Source organism: Ziziphus jujuba, chromosome 10, assembly GCF_031755915.1.
Source record: "Ziziphus jujuba cultivar Dongzao chromosome 10, ASM3175591v1".
Lineage (NCBI taxonomy): Eukaryota > Viridiplantae > Streptophyta > Magnoliopsida > Rosales > Rhamnaceae > Ziziphus > Ziziphus jujuba.
The window spans coordinates 26,967,021-26,979,537 of NC_083388.1; the positions used below are offsets into that span (position 1 = coordinate 26,967,021).

Here is a 12,517-nt window from a genome sequence, read left to right on the forward strand (position 1 = left end):
CCTTGAAGCAGGCTAAAGATTCTTTTATATATTCTATGATTCTATTCCTATAACAGTTCAACTTCAACCTATGTAGAAAAACAAATAGAAGTTAAAAAATATATATATATTATTATTATTATTTTGCATAGAAACAATCATTGTTTGTTAATTTTATTATTCTATTATTACTAATATTGCTAGTGAACTTGTTAATTTTATTTTAAAATTTCAAATATTGGGCTGGGTAATGCCAAATCAGAAAATCTAAAAAGCCCAATTATAGATAACATATGGTGGATTGGTCAAAGGCCCACCGGATTTGAGGGCTAAAACCAAAACCCGAATCGAACAACACTGACGAAAAGTGAAAGAGGGTTTCCAAAACCCTACCGTATATATTTTACGGTCTGCGTGCGACTTCGCAGCCTCGAGACGTTTCACGTTTCTCTGCAAATTGGAAGCGAAATGGTATTTTTCACTTTCTTTCTTGTAATTTTTCTTTTTTCGGTTATTGTTCTTGTATGATATTCGTCCACACGCTAGTGTTTACCTTATTGAATATTTTTTGATCTACTTCTTTGCGTTTTCTCTTATACCTTCTTACTTTTGAATGTGTGGTCCGTGTTTTGAGTTTATCTTTTGTATTTTACTGATGAAAACGTATGAGTTTCTGGGTTGATTTGTTGTTGTTTATTTTTTTTTGAGGAGGAAGTGTTAGAACAAAATTAATGAGTGTTTTAACTTTTTTTTTTTTTTTTTTGGGGCAACATGTTTTACAAACTTCTGACTGTTAGATAACTGTTTTATTTCTTGAACCAACTATCGGATATACTATTTTTTTTTTTTATAAATAATTTGGAGGTATACGTGCATAGTATATATATATATATATATATATACGCACATTACGTATAGAAATGCTTTAAAGATGGAAACTTGGAATGATGTCTTGAATGTGTAATTGTCTAGACCACTTTGATGGTACTTTGCTCTGTTTTAGAAATGCATTGTTTATTGGTTGTGGCCTTTATTATCTGTCATCTTTATGTTAATGAAATGTAAAAAGGTTAAAGTTTAATAGATGGGCAGGTATTGCTGTATACCTAATCTATGGTTCTTAATATCTGACATGGGTAAAGTTTTTCAGTTTGATGTGCTTCTATTGTAAATAAGAAGCTCCATATTTGAATCATGTTGTTTTAGTGGAGGAAGGAAGGAAGAAAATGACTAGGATGGAGGTCTATGTTAAGTTGGTGTGCTCACTTTATAGCTTGTCGTTTAGATTACATGAATTTCTGGGGTTTCCCCACTTGCCCCACTTTCTTCTGTGTCTTAAATTTTGGATGGTTAACTGTTTGTCGAACAGGCTTTTAATATCTCGCTTTTTTCATTTTAGAAAGCTCCTTTTTTGTTGCGTTTCTGGATATCATATGGTAAATGGTATGTTAAATTAAGTTCTGGGTATCACCTGTACATATTAGTTTTTAAGCTTTATGGTTTAATTCCTGTGAGCATATATAATAACATAGACATGGAGCTTTTCATGCTTAATTCTAATAACTCAGGTCCATTAAAATATGTGCAATTTATGTAGTTTACTGTAAATTAATTTGATGTTTTCAATTGTTTGTGTTATAGTTAGTTCTAGATTGCGTAACCAATTTAATTCGCTGTCATTCTCGATTGGTAAAATGTGTTCTATTGATATTTGCTTACAAATATGGCGATGATGTGCACCATCTGTTTGGAATCCAATTGAATTATAGTCTTTCTATTGGTTTTACATGCACTCAACTGGGAATAGAATTGCACTTATTAGTTGGTTTAGTAGTTATTCAACACCTAGTATTTGACATAAGGTGGGTTAAATCTATATAAAGTAATTGTGGGCATCCTAATAACATACCTACTTAATCTCTGACCAGCCAAAGCAAATCCATGAGATTAAGGACTTCCTTCTTACTGCAAGAAGGAAGGATGCACGATCTGTGAAAATCAAGAGAAGCAGAGACGTTGTTAAGTTTAAGGTTCGATGCTCAAAGTACCTCTACACACTCTGTGTTTTTGATTCAGAGAAGGCTGACAAGTTGAAGCAATCCCTTCCACCAGGTATTAGATTTTGACCTTGGAACGTTTCCTTAAGTGCCTATATATGAATCGTAACGCATCAGCATCCTTGTGGACATATGCATTCGTTTTTTTGTCATTTCAATTGTGGAAAACGGTACTTTGACTTGCACGTTTAGATCTTTTATCTATTGAAACGACTTTCAAATCATCACGACTTTATGCAGTTAAGATATTGCTGACAATACCTTTGTTTTTGTTTTGTGTGCAGGTTTGACTGTTCAGGACCTTTGAAGTAGTGCAGTGTCATCTTCTTTCATGCTTGGAATGGAATTTCACCCCCCCCCCCCCCCCCCTCCCTTAAATTTTGAAAAATTTTATGTTAATGCGAGAGATTTGGTAATTTCCATGTTTAATGTGAGAGATTTGGTTTAGATGTTATGAAGAATTCTGGGATGTTTTGAAGTGTATTTGTTATCAGTGTTGAAATTTCCTTTCCAGTCTCGTTTGGATTATGTTAGTTATGCATTTAGTAGTTTAGTATGAGGTTTAGAGAATCATGGTTGGTCGTTGTTTGATATTTAGGCCTCAATATTACCTTCTGTGGCGAGATAGGCCTAAGCCGAAAAAATTCGAAATCCTAACTTTTGGACCTTTTGATCTTTTTTTCCTTTGAAGTTGGTCTGAATAAATGTTCAGGCGTGGCCCACAACCTAACTTTTAAAATACAATGTGGGGAGGTGACGGCCAAGGATGGTTTTTTTTTTTTTTCCTTTTCCACCCCCCCCCCCCCCCCCCCCCTCCCGGAAAATATATTCACCACGATAACTATATGCACTCAAATCATATGAGGACAACAAATATGAAATATGAAGACACGTGAGTAAATATTCAATTCTGATATTGCTTTTGGGGCTTATGTCATGTTCTCGTTATGAGCTCCATTTCCTTCTAAATTATTACCAAAAAGGAATTATAAATGTAGAAATAGATCTGGTCCAAAAATAAAATAAAACAATGAAATTGTATCTAGATGGGTTATTTTTACATGGCGTAAATACTCTATCTCTACTAGATGGATGGCAATTTGTAATTAGAAAAACAAAAAATTAGCTATGGAAATTTGTGATCATATTTAATGTTCTTTGGCAGAACGTAAATAAATAAGGAAGTTATAGCTGAAGAGTCATTTTCAATATTCATTTATTTGTGATTAATTATCGTTTATTCCAGAACATGTGACTATGGCCTATGGGAACGAAATCCCAAAGGCATATCCTACTCAGATACCATTGATTGCCGTACATTTATATCACATCTCTTTTGTATCACACTGTTCATCCGACTTTGACCAATTGTACACATATATCATATCCTAATTAAGTGCGCTCATTCCTAAATGATATGAAAGCAACCATTTACTGAACGCCAAGTGTCGAACAGTTGGAAATTCTGTACAAGGTCAATGTGAGGTGGTGAGGTTGTAGATGAAGCCGGTTGTAGAATAGTGGAGCTTAGAGACCATGAAAGGGTAGGTGGCACTTGGCAGGAGAACGTAGACTATTTTATGGAAATCCACGTGGTTTTGGTTTTTTTTTCAATCCAACGTGTCTATATAAAAATTAATTAATGATATATACGGTCTGACATAATCATTTCTTCTCGGTCCCTCTATTTTCCATTATTTATTTTATAACTCAATTTTTTTCCACTTTTGCTAAATATGTCTATTTTGGCAAGTTGTCTATCTATTTTTGTTTATGCACATACGTACATATACTTGAGGCTTGATTGATTAAGATACTTAAATCATTTTTTTTTATTGTTTTAGAGTAATCTGAACTAAAAGCATAATTTAAGAATCAAAATTTTATTTACCAATAATGAAAAGATTTCCCATGAGAACAAAAATTAAAAACATCAAATGCATAATAAAATGATTGATAAAATTTGAATTTTTTTTTCTTCATAATAAAATGATTGATAAAACTTGATTTTTTTTTTCTTTGAATTTTCAGAAAATTGTGAAATTGACGCAAAACGAAAATTTTGAAATTGTGTTAATGTTCGTTATGATTAATTATTTTTTTTTTTTTGGGTTACAATTGATTAATTAAGGTGTTAATTGCTAATGAATGACATTGACAACTTAAGATTGCAAACAAGTGAAAGAAGAGGGGCTTGAAAGCAAATATTGTTTTACTCTGTTCCTTTTAAATAACATCAATCGGGAAGCAACGGCACAATTCTCAGTTGTTGAGCTGCCAGTCAGCGCGAACTCAAGTCCAGGAATCCGAGAACCAAATCCGGACCATATTATCGGGTCGGAACCATGCTACGTTGCCTTCCGTGTTTCGACGACCGGAGCTCCGATGACTCCAAACCCGACCGTGATCCTGTTCTCCTCGTCAGCGGCATCGGTGGCTCCATTATGCACTCCAAGACGAAGAGGTTCGGGTTCGAGATCCGAGTTTGGGTCCGGATACTCTTGGCTGACTTGGAGTTCAAGAAGAAGGTCTGGTCTATCTATAATCCCAAAACAGGTACTTTTTAACCGTTTCTTGTGTCCGGATGTTGAATTTTGTACTTAATTTAGTTGTGGGCGTTAAGATTTTTTTTTTTTTTTTTTTATGTGTTTTCCTGGGATACCGTTTGGTTGCTGAGAAAATAAATGCCAGATGAGGGAGGAAATGGAAAGAGAAAGATTGGGTCTTGAGGAAAGTTTTGGTCTGGCACGTAGTTATCCTCTTCTGGGTAACAAGTAAAATGTGAGAAATGAAGAGGATAGTTAGTAAGCTATTTAAGCCTCAGTTTTGTTGCTCACTTTCGGTTGGTTGGTTGCTAGATTTGTTAGTAAGCTTTTAGTCCTGAGGTTTTGTTGTTCTTAATGATCATAGAAATATCGGCTAGTTTAAATTTTCTGTTTGGGTGCTCAGAAAATGGAAGAAAAGATATGTAACTAAAAACTCTTTTTTTTTTTTTTTTTGCTACGAGATATGTAACTAAAAACTTAATCTTGGGTTTGTTATGGTTTGGACAGTAAGGAAATCTAGCGCTCAAAGCTAATTATTACTTTTTCACTCAGTTTCGTCAACGGTCCAACCGGGGGTAATTTCCCCGAACTTGCTGTACTTCTGAATGATTAAACAGAAAGAAACACTGTACACTTATCATCAAATTTGAATCATTCATGAATAGTTGAGCGTACCAGTGATATTCCATTAAACTATTCAAGAAAAATATTAATAATTCCCATAAAATTTGCAAGGAAAGAGTTATTAAAAGCCCCAATCTATTGTTTAAAGTGTCTGTTTTGTGTTTTTCCAGGTTATACAGAAACATTAGATGAAAACACTGAACTTGTGGTCCCTGATGATGATTATGGCCTATATGCAATTGATATTTTAGATCCGTCAGCTGTAAGTTCTCTCGCTAGTCTCTGTGCATTCATTTGTTTTTTTTTCCAAATCCTCTGTGAATTATTTTGGCTCTCAGTTTATTTGTCATATTATATTATGGGTTTCAAATGTTTCGTTTCCCTTTCTATTGATGAAAAATGAGGACTATGACATACTTCTCTGGGCCTTGTGCATGCTGGCCCAATCCTAGGACTGCACATTCTTTTGGCGATATGACAATTCAGTCTTACCATCTATGATTATGGAACTCATACAAAAAACTAGATTATCAGCTGTTTCCTTACTTCCTTACCTGTTTATTCACTGAAGCTGTGACAATATATTATTTCATTAGCTTATTACTGAAGGTTTCACGAACTAGCAATAAGGCTTCGTTCAATATGACCACCACGAGAAAGGACAATAACAATATAAACCATTAATTGAACTTCTTTTATTTTTACTTTAGAGGAACACAGACTTTGAACTTGCCAGTGAACATGTAACAAAAATGCTTTTGTCTGCAACTGTGCATGAAAATTATGTAAAAATCCACACCATCAACTATAGTTTTGCTTATTTCTTCCTTTTGCCTGCACGTTGAGAATAGAACATTCTTTCATCTTTTATCTGTTTCTGAAGCTTTATTTTCTTGATTTCCCAGATTATAAAGTGCCTTCATTTGACAGAGGTTTACCAATTTCATGATATGATCGATATGCTTGTGGGATGTGGTTATAAGAAGGGGACCACATTGTTTGGATATGGTTATGATTTCCGACAAAGCAATAGGTGATCATTTTATATCTGAATCCTATTTTTGGTTATTGTGGCTCTGTGAGTTTACTAAATCTATGCACGATGTTTATTATATTGGCAGAATTGACAAGTCAATGGAAGATCTTAAAGTGAAGTTGGAAACTGCTTACAAAGCTTCTGGGGGTAGAAAAGTTAATATTATATCACATTCGATGGGCGGACTGCTAGTGTTGTGTTTTTTGTCCCTCCATAGCGACGTGAGCATATTTTCCCTCTATGACTAGTTGAAAGTTTGATAAAGTTTCATTGACCATTTGCAGAAGATATGAAATCCTGTTACAAGAGGCATGACCAGTACTTTTAAATCATTCATGGACAGGTGTTTACAAAATATGTGAACAAGTGGATTTGCATTGCTTGTCCATTTCAAGGTATCTTTACACCGTTTATTATTCATTATTTCATAAAAACGCTACCTTTGGTTCTCAAAATTGTGTTTTCTTTGATATTATTTTGTAATTATGTTTCTGTTTGATTTGTAAACGTGATCTTTTATCAACCAATTTTAAGCCTCTGGTAATCTGGTAGTTTTAGAACCATGTTAGAACCCCTTTTTTTTTTATGTGGAATTTTGTTTTTCAACTACAATACTTTTCGAATACTATCTTTTTGGAGATGACGATAAGGAACATAAAGTGTATGTATTACCTTGTAGCGCAGGCTTTTAGGTGTATTAAAGAAAGCCTGAGAGAATCGTAGTAACATCATGGATTGGTATGGGTTTCAGCATATTTTTTTCCCTTCACATTTTGAGCATGATTGTTGATTCCCTTGTATTTAACAGGTGCACCAGGATGCATCAATGATTCTCTTTTAACTGGATTGCAGTTTGTTGATGGCCTTGAGAGCTATTTTTTTGTATCAAGATGGACAATGCACCAGCTGGTAGGCATTTAATTATCATTATTGGCCTTTCTGGTTTATTTAAACTTAAAAAGTGGAGAATAGTGCCAAAACATCTTTCTTTTGCAAACTTTCATCTCAAAGGGAAGCATGAATATCGTGCCATTACCGACTCATTGTTATGGTGGTAACAATTATGAAAATTAACAAAACCTAAAGAGTGAGTTTCAGCCGCCAACTGTGCAGGAATTGAATTATACATATACTTCCTCCGTAACATTTTGAAATATCTCAAGGGTGTTTTTGGAAACAATTTAACCATATTGACCGGGATCAGCTATGTGATGCATTTATGTAGAGATATAGTAATTGAGGTGTAGTTATCATAATATATAATATGATTTTTATGTTCTCAACTTCTTGTGGATATGATTAATGTTTACACACATGATGAGGAAATTATAACTTATTTTAGCATGCTGTCTTGGTAAATTAGATAATACATGTCCATATCAAGTGCTTGGCTTAGAATTTAAGTAGTGACATTGCCAGTGTATGTGTTTCTTTGTGTAGTTGGTCGAGTGTCCTTCCATATATGAGATGTTGGCAAATCCAGAATTTAATTGGAAAAAGCAACCAGAAATTCAAGTTTGGCGAAAACTTTCAGAGGATGGTGAAACTTATGTTGAGTTGGAATCCTATGGTCCAACTGAAAGTATCACTTTATTTGAGGAAGCATTGAGGCATAACGAGGTATTATTTTTGTGCTTTTTATCTGTCTTATGAGATTGTAGTCTTTCTTAAACTGCTGTTTCAGATTGGTTGAACTGTAGACGTTATGGACTTCCATATCCTTTTGAATCTTCTAGAACTAAGAAAACTCATTGCTACCTGTGAACTAGACTTGAACCCAATAAAGATAACCAGGAGAATAAAAGGCTGTTAACCAGCCTTGTTCTTATATTCTAATTTTTTTAATCCGTATGCTGAATTTTTGTATTTAGAGCTCGTAAAAATTTCATAAACTGCAGCTAGATTACAATGGAAAAACGGTAGCGCTGCCCTTTAACTTTGCTATTCTTAAATGGGCTGCTGGTACTCGCCAAGTTGTCAACGATGCTAAACTACCAGAAGGTGTCAGCTTCTATAACATCTATGGGACATCGTTTGACACACCTTATGATGTTTGGTAGGTTACGGAGCTGCTTAATGATTCATAATATATTGTCGAAATGGAATGTATCTTTCTTAGTACATGTTGTTTCTTCTTCACATGAAAGCCTTTTATTTTCTCGCTGCACAATTGCTGAACAAGTTCACTGACATATCCATGTTGTGAATATTGTAGCTATGGTTCAAAGGAATCCCCAATAGAGGACTTGTCCGAAATATGCCATTCTTTGGTGAGTGATTTATTATTTTTGTAAATTACAAATATAAAGAATGTTTTGGGATTCTAACTACCTAGATCCTTTTTTCTTTGTTATCTAATCCTCATTGTCAATATCCCCTTAAGCCCTCACATTTGATACTTCTAAGTTCTGTCCTATACCCAATTACTTACAACTGATGAAGAACGACATTAGATTCAATGCTCTATAGCGATTCATAAAGCTTATGGTTTTTGTAATCTTATGTTAACTTATATATGTTTTCTGTTTGTCCAGCCTGAATATTCTTATGTGGATGGAGATGGAACAGTTCCTGCTGAATCAGCAGAGGTGCTTTATCAGGCCTTTCAGTTGATATATTCTATGAAGTTCTTTGAGCTCCTTTGAGTTGATATATTCTATGAAGTTCTTTGAGCTTTCTTTGCTAGTATATTCGTTACTCTTGGGTTTTTTTTTATCACACTCCTTTTCTTCCCATGAACAGGCAGATGGATTTAAAGCAGTTGAAAGAGCCGGAGTTCCTGCAAGTCATCGGGGACTGTTACGGGACGAAAAAGTTTTCCAACTCATCCAGAAATGGTTAGGAGTTGAAAAGAAGAGCAAGAAGCATTCTAAGACCTCCAAAGTTGCAGATGCTTTCCTCAAATAAGCCTGCGAATGTGTAAAATTCTTTTCTGCTTGAAAAGAATATATTTAATCACCATTCATGTTTCTGTACATTATATAATGATGGATAGCATCATAAACATTATCTAAGGGATTGCGGTTAAAATAAATTATTTTATTTCCAACATGATCTGTAGTTTCTGAGTTGAGTCAAAGAATGCATGCTGTGGAAGGTTCTTTTCTGTGATTATTGTAAACATGTTACAGATTGAGTTGGCATTTTCTTGTCTGTTGAAAATGACTTACATTTAAGTTTAAATCAACGAATGAAATGTTTTCTTATATAAATATACTTGAATGTGCTAAAGAAGTAAACAAAGAAATTAATGTTTTGAATATATATTAGACCCTTTAAACAAACTGTGTCCGCTAGGAAGAAATTATAAAAGGAGTTCTACTTTGGAAATTGCTTGTTGGCATCATTAATTGGTGGATCCAAAATTGTTTTGAGTTGGTCCATGATGGCTTCAAAGCTGGCCATTTGGCCAATAGAACTCGGTTCCACGAGCGAAGGTTCTTTACCTTTTTCTCTGTTTTTCTTTTAATATTTCATTATATGAAATATTATAGCCCAAAAGTAAAATCTAACTTAACGTGGTTTTCAAGTCCATGCTATATTACTTATGATTAATAAGAATAATATATCTCATAATTTTGAAAAACAAAAAAGCATAAAAGAAAAAAATAATAATAAAACCCCATTAGAAAATGCAAAAAATCTTGGTGATCGTATAATTATTTGGTGATATGGTTTGCTGCAGTGAATAATGAAAGTCTACAGAAAGAAGGGTACATTCAACGAACACATGCAAGCAGGCAGACAACTCAATATTTGAAAAATTAAAAGGCCTAATAGGAGGAGAGAAGCAAACCAGGCTTAAACCACACGCCAAATAGTTTACCTAATATGAAGTATAAGTTTTGTTTTAATTACTAAGCTCATGCATATATGCCAATACCACCCCAGAGAGAGTTGGCACATCTACACATGGCAGTTAGGAAATTAGAAGATCAACCTAGGCCATGGGGTTTGGAGTTCCATGGTACTATACTAATAATGTGATTCACTTTTATCCAAACACATTTCTCGCAAGATCAAGAAAGTAAAGAAAGAGTTATAGGGTTATAGATAGCACGAGATATATTGTTTTTTGTTCTGTTTCTTTAGCTAGATCAGGTTAAATATATTTAATATATTATTTTTGTATATATATTTGATTATATATATATATATATATATATAGGTTGAAGAGGATGGGGAGGGAGGTGGGGAGGTGGTCAAAGTCAAAAAGGTTGGAATCCCAAACAGAGTTTGGTAATAAGGTTATAGGTTGGGGTGGGGTTTTGGGTTAATCAAAAAATTTGAAGATGGTGGAAATGAAAACCCCAAGAAAAGAGACGAGAATGAGCATTCCTAGGGTCCTGTTAGCTTATGAGAGGATTCCATTTTAGATAACAAAAGAGACACTCACAGACACGCATGAGGCATGCATTTTTTTATTATTATTTTTTTATTAATTTATATAATTTTCCCATTTGGAAGAAATCTCTCTCTCTCTCTCTCTCTCTCCCCCCCACCCACAAACAATAGTACTTGACTTTAACATTGGGTTTTTGTGCATGTCTACATGAGGAAGGATGAAGAATTGGACTCACAATTTAATGATCCATGCATCTATTTATATACATAACAATAGGAGATTAGACTTGAACAAATAATATTTATATATTAAACCTACTTAATAGTTTTCTGTGTAGATAAATTAAACATCACATTAATACCATAGTACAAAGTTTTGGATCTTCTTATAATGGCGGGAGAGATTATTATTAGTTTATTCACAGTAGCATACAGATCATGGTAAAAATCAATGGTATCCCCCTTGAAATTAATATCGAAAAACAAAAGACATTAAAGACTAGGTAATAAAATCAAAAGAATTATATTGTATATATTATAAGAAGAGTGAGATTTTCCCATTCAACACTTGATGAATTGTATAACATATAACATATACAAGAATCCTAACTACAGACAACAAAAGAAAGAAAATAAAACAAATGAAAAACTTAGATATAGACAAAGCATGGGAGCAAAAAGGGGCATGGGTTTGTACCCCCTTTATAGCTTTAATAAAGTTTTACTTTTCTTGGAAATCTCTTCATTGATGGAGGCCAAGAGGAGCAAATTTTTTTTTTTTTTTGAATTTAAATTTTTTAAATTTGCATGGATTAGGGTGCAAGCAAGCAGATGAAGATGAAGAGAGAGAGAGAGAGAGAGAGAGATGGCAATATATACAAACGTTGTGGTGGTGTGTGTTTGTGGTATTCTTTCCAAGAAGGCACGGGTGCTCCGCTGATTTCTCCAATGCAATCCCAGTTCCCACTGGTTTTTTCCCCTCTTTGAAAATTTATTACAAACTCTCTCTATCCTCGATTTTCATATACTTATATTATGATCAAAAGCTACATACAATAATAAATATATATATTTATATATATATTTATTATTGTATGTAGCTTTTGTTTTTATGTAGTAGAGCTGAAATAAAATATATTTTAATGATATAAATTCAGCGTTGTTGTTTTCCTTTTTTTTTTTTTTTATTTGGTGACAAAGTTATTTTATGATCAACAAAACCATGTTGAGGAACATATAAGAAAAATATCTCACATCTGGACGAATATAATAAACTTTATCTTTCCCCTTTTGATTGGCCATGATTTTATTATTATAAACTAATTATGGACAGGAAGTAGAGTTTAGTTTAGGGTTTGGAAAAAGAATCATCCTTTTTCATTTTGATATATGATCCATCCATAGATATGGGCCATGGTGTTATTTGACAATTTATAGAAGAAAGAAGAGCGTAAAATTGAATATTATTGAAAGTCGATTGCATGCATAGTAGTCATCAAGTTGATTAATGGGGCTTTTAATTAATTAATGCATGTGACCCAACAATTAAAGAACATTTACTATTCTCAAATCAAATGTTAAAGCTGGGAGGCCACTTTTCTTTCTTTTTCTTTTTCTTTTTATTTTTATTTTTAGGGGGTTTTCCTTGGAGGAAACTTTTAGCCCTTAATTAATTTATATGTACCTATCTCTTGATCTTTCCATGCATATCAGGGTTATTAGAATGATATCGAACTTATTATTTGTGGCACCAGAATATTCTTTAAGCCACTATCAACCTCTGACATCCTTTTGTTGTCAATTCCACAGACAAATACACATGTGTATATAAACACGTTTTAGGTAATATACAAAATTTGTTTGTTTTAAAGAAGAGAACCCTATAATAAAGTGAAATTATATTGTTGTAGACCCTTCCAATTGTTAAAATA

At 33.5% G+C, this 12,517-nt stretch overlaps 2 protein-coding genes across 2 annotated transcripts; both read left to right on the plus strand.

Moving 5' to 3' along the window:
• Nucleotides 1–292: 292 nt before the first annotated feature.
• Nucleotides 293–5,513, plus strand: LOC107412505 (large ribosomal subunit protein eL38z/eL38y). Its single transcript, XM_016020280.4, has 4 exons — nt 293–450; nt 1,908–2,091; nt 2,321–2,383; nt 5,499–5,513. Exons 1-3 carry the CDS (start codon nt 448–450, stop codon nt 2,341–2,343), a joined length of 210 nt encoding a protein of 69 aa, XP_015875766.1. The 5' UTR covers nt 293–447; the 3' UTR covers nt 2,344–2,383; nt 5,499–5,513.
• On the plus strand, nt 4,275–9,348 carry LOC107412494 (phospholipase A(1) LCAT3). Its single transcript, XM_016020269.4, has 11 exons — nt 4,275–4,592; nt 5,377–5,468; nt 6,112–6,239; nt 6,328–6,463; nt 6,586–6,637; nt 7,051–7,151; nt 7,683–7,862; nt 8,141–8,298; nt 8,458–8,512; nt 8,777–8,830; nt 8,985–9,348. Exons 1-11 carry the CDS (start codon nt 4,382–4,384, stop codon nt 9,147–9,149), a joined length of 1,332 nt encoding a protein of 443 aa, XP_015875755.2. The 5' UTR covers nt 4,275–4,381; the 3' UTR covers nt 9,150–9,348.
• The last annotated feature ends 3,169 nt before the right edge of the window (nt 9,349–12,517 follow it).